The following is a 4,573-nucleotide window of genomic DNA, read 5'->3' on the forward strand; positions in this document are numbered from 1 at the left end:
TGGTACATTGAAAGAACATTAAAACAACAGGAATAACTCTACAAATCTTGATGATGGAATTATTACTCAGATAATTTTATCTCCATATTGATCAGCTTTTTCAGAAACAACTTTTAAGAACTTTTTGAATTTTTATTCTACGTGAATGGGTGTTTGGCCTCTATGGATATCTCTTTACCACTTATATACTTGGTTCCCACAGAGGCCAGAAGAGGGTGTCATACACATGAAACAAGATGGCTATTGAGAGCCACCATGTGGGTGCTAGAAATAAAACCCAGGTCATCTGAAAGAGCAGTCAGAGATCTTAACCACTTAACTGTCATTTAGCTCTCCTTTTTAAATAATGAATCATTAGGGTTTTAAAAATAAGCTAAGTGTAAAAGACCAGAACAAGAAGCTCATATTCTTAAATCGCTTCAGTTGCCTAGAGTCATGTGGAGCAATTGGGAACTGGGAATACAGGTGATAGTAATTGAAGTGTTATAAAATTAGTCTCAATAAGTGTACACTTTAAATATCCTATGCCTACCAAACTGAACACCTTACACAGGTAGATGATCTGGCATGTAATGACAGTCATGATATGTATTGTTCATCTCTCCTCCAGATTTGCCTAAGTGTGACTCAAGTAAGTGTCATTATAGTAATAAGAAAATCTTGAATTGGCCACTAGTCTGCTCAGTAGGGAGGAAGGAGTCATCACTGACATAGAAGTCATATGATCTGAAGAGAATCCTCCCATGAGGCAACTCTGGAAGTCTGCAGGCCTCTATCATAGCTAGAATTCCTCCTAAGACGTACTTCTGGATCAGCTTCTGCCTTCTGTGGATAACAGAATGCCCATACTCCCTGAGGAGCCATGTGTCCCATCTGGAACCCTGCAATGCAGTCCTCATATCCATTGCTTTTTCAGGGCAGAACAGTTTCTTCTCAGGGTAAAAGCCTTGATGGGCAGGTAGGGATGGAGCATTTGAAAGTACAACAGAACATGGCTTACTCTTTATGAGATGATTCTTGGCGAAAGTTTCTGAATGTTTTGATGTGAAACTTGCCAAAACATGACAGAGGTTACTTTTCAGGAAAACAAGGTCCACCAGCAGGCTCAAAGTGGGAACCAGCTCAAGGGGAGGTGCCAAGACCTGACATCATTACTAAGACTGTGGGGCACTCAAAAAATGGGCTTATCATGATTGCCTCCAAAAGACCCGAAATCAGCTGAAAGAGTCAGATGCAGAAATATGCACCCAACCAAGGAACAGAAGCTGCTGACCCCTCTGTTGAAATAGGGAAAAGCTGGAGGAGGCTGAGGAAGAGGTCAACCCTGTAAGAGGACCAGCAGTCTCAATTAACCTGGACCCCCAACATCTCTCAGACACTGGATCACCACAGGCAGCCTACACCAGCTGAGATGAGGCCCCCAACACATATGCAGCAAAGGACTCCGTGTCTGGGTTCAGTCAGAGAAGATGCACCTAACCCTCAAGAGACTGGATGCCCCAGGAAATTTAGAGTCCATTTGGATGGGTGGGGTGGAGACATCCTCTTGGAGAAGAAAGGAAGAAGGGACAGTATGAGATGTAGAACAGTTGGTGGGTGGACAAGGAGGGATATAATATCTGGAGTGTAAAAGTAAATAAAAAATTTAAAATAAAAAATAATATGCCCTTCTTCTAATGGTGCATTTCCCAAGGCCTGGCACCATCGGCAAAGCAAGGGAATGAGAAGACATAAACTGCCCATTCCACATCCATCCACAGCATTACCATGTGGTAGGACAGGAAGATACCAATTACTCTTCCTTGTGAGCACGTTATCCTGGCATGATAATGTTTATAGGCACCAAACAATGCTAGTGACATGGCCATCAAGAGAGAAATGGTGGGTGGGGGGTCCCTCACTTTCCAATTAGGATACTGAGCTGCTCTTTCCTTTAATAAGGATTCATATTACCACAAATGTCTGAAGAAAAAGCTAGGGACATTAGTGCCAAAAAAGGAGGACTTCAAATGGGAGAGAGACAGAGACAGAGAGAGAAAGAAAGAGAGAGAAAGAGAGAGAAAGAGAGAGAGAGAGAGAGAGAAATTCTATTAAGAAATAACTTTTTCTATAAGATCAATCATTTGTTTCATCTCTGATTGACACAGGAGAATAAGAAAATAGGAAAATATTCTAGGCTGTCTCACATACAAGCCTCTACATTGTATAAATGGTTACAACCAGTCATAAACAATACAGAAACACTTGCCTCTGTCTGAAAATATAAACATTACATAAATTAAAATAAAATTTAAACAAATTATTAAATTTTGAACATGTACTTTTTAAATTTTGTTTGTATCAACGTGTATGCCTATGTGCCACATATGTGTTTTGTGACAATGGAGGTGGGAGAAGGCATTGCATATCTTAGAGCTGGAGGTGGAAACAGTTGTGAATATCCATGTGGGTGCAGGGAACCAATACTAGTTCGCCAGCAAAACAACAAGTGTTCTTAATTGATGAGCCATCCCTACAGCCATGATGCTCATGTTTTTTGGTAGCTATTTCTTTTTCCATTAAAACTGTACATAACAAACGTTAAACTGAAGGAAAGCTTGCAGCCTATTTAAGTAGATCAGTCTCAAATATTATAATTCTACTGAGTTGTTCTCATCAAACAACCATCAACTCAGCGCAACCTCCCTCTTCAGCAGAAGCCCTAAGATGATATTTCTGAGTTCCCTGAGATCTTCTGAGGGACTTCTATCATCAAGACAAGGACTTGGATCTACTTTGACTTTTTTCTTTTACCTACTCTTCTTATCATTAGAGTTCAAGAATATAGTCAGTGTCTAAAACCAGATATGGCAGTATATTCTGGATTACATATGAGGCAAAGCAAGGTTCACACCAAAGGCCCTGCACTGAAGCCTGATGACATAGCACATAGGTAGAATACAGCATTTGCCATGTGATACATCACTCTGTATTTAAAACTGTATAATTTAACGTTTTCACCTCTTTCCTAGTAGAACGAGATCTACCCAAGAAGAGAAAACACAATAGTAACCGATGGTCATGGCTTCCCGGGAAAACCACAGACACGGGGCTTGTATTTAAGAACATAAACAGGGTTGGGAATTTAGCTCAGTGGTACAGTGCTTGCCTAGCAAGCGCAAGGCCCTGGGTTTGGTCCCCAGCTCTGAAAAAAAAAAAAGAAAAGAATAAAAAAAGAACATAAACAGAGAAAACATGATAAAGGTGGAAGAAGAACAACCTCCTCCCTTCCCCTTACCAGGACTGGGTGAGAAGTCACAGAGACATCAACATTTCCTGGTTCCCTACTGATGGTGATTGTACTAGGAACACAGAGAGATGATGAATGGATGGACCTGGCTCTGTCAACTCCCCTGTTGTGAAAGCAGCAGCATGCGTGGGTTGTGCATCACACACCTGCCAAGGATAAAAGGGCATCTGCCCTGGACCATTCACCCACAGCCTCTTCAGCAGAGCTTTCTTCTCCTGCCTTTGCTGTATCTGGTGAGTACCAAACTAGGGACAGAGCCTCAGCTAAGAGGGTATACAGAAGAGAAGCAGGATTTGACCGAGGTGAAGGAAACAGAAGTATCTACTGAAGACAGCATGAAAATAACCTGCCAGCATTGCTTCTACTCTGCTGAGAGATCTGCACCAGCCCAGAGGATTCGCCAAGTCTCATTTTCCCATTACCAGGATTTGCTACAGTTTAGCAGAGAGCTATTAGAAGCATCACCATTCTCTACTGCAAGCACTGAAAATAAAGGACAATATCTTGCAGGACAGGAAGATCAGTTACTCTTTACCTTTCTAAAGCTCATTGTTCTAAGTGCATTAACTAGGGATGCATGCTAATCTATCTGATAGTTTTGAGAATTCTGTATTCAGATGGATCTGTGCATCACTGGTCCTATTTATTTCATAGAAATATTGGTTTGGGAAACAGATAGATCATGGAAGGCATGTGCTTGATAAACTAAGTCAGTAGACATTCACCGGAAGCTTCTCCCTATAATGCTCCTATCCTACTCTTCTAGGTCAAGTTCCTGCCAAGATGTCCTGCCAGCAGAGCCAGAAGCAGTGCCAGCCTCCTCCCAAGTGCCCCTCCCCAAAGTGCTCCCCAAAGTGTCCCCCAAAGAGCACAGCCCAGTGTCTGCCTGCAGCCTCTTCCTGCTGTGCTACAAGCTCTGGGGGCTGCAGTGTCCCCAGCTCTGAGGGAGGCTGCTGCCTGAGCCACCACAGGCGCAGGTCCCACAGATGCAGGCGCAGGAGCTCCAGTTCCTGTGACCGTGGCAGTGGTCAGCAGTCTGGGGGGTCGGGCTGTGGTCACAGCTCTGGGGGCTGCTGCTAACTTGGAACATGATGCTGAGATCAGGGAGTCTGGAGGAAAAAAGAATCCCAAAGGTCAAAGAGAGCCCAGCCTGTCTTGTCTTGTCTGATTCTGCAGAGCATTCTCTGCTTGTATGATGCCCAGGTCCCTTGTTCCCACCCTTACTGTGGAGTCCCATTGCCTATCACTGATTCTGACCAAGAATAAAGCTTCTATCAACCGTCA

General features: G+C 43.1%; 1 protein-coding gene across 1 annotated transcript; it reads left to right on the forward strand.

The window, feature by feature from the left end:
- The first annotated feature begins 3,496 nt into the window (after positions 1-3,496).
- On the forward strand, positions 3,497-4,573 carry LOC116895530 (late cornified envelope protein 3D-like). The gene is made up of 2 exons (XM_032896775.1): positions 3,497-3,522; positions 4,056-4,573. The coding sequence occupies exon 2, from the start codon at positions 4,073-4,075 to the stop codon at positions 4,367-4,369; it is 297 nt and encodes a 98-aa protein (XP_032752666.1). The 5' UTR covers positions 3,497-3,522; positions 4,056-4,072; the 3' UTR covers positions 4,370-4,573.

This window comes from Rattus rattus, chromosome 3 (genome assembly GCF_011064425.1).
Source record: "Rattus rattus isolate New Zealand chromosome 3, Rrattus_CSIRO_v1, whole genome shotgun sequence".
Taxonomy (NCBI): domain Eukaryota; kingdom Metazoa; phylum Chordata; class Mammalia; order Rodentia; family Muridae; genus Rattus; species Rattus rattus.

What these genes read in the sequence shown, in the direction of transcription:
- LOC116895530 (XM_032896775.1), top strand. Translation starts at nt 4,073, where the DNA reads ATGTCCTGCCAGCAGAGCCAGAAGCAGTGCCAGCCTCCTCCCAAGTGC.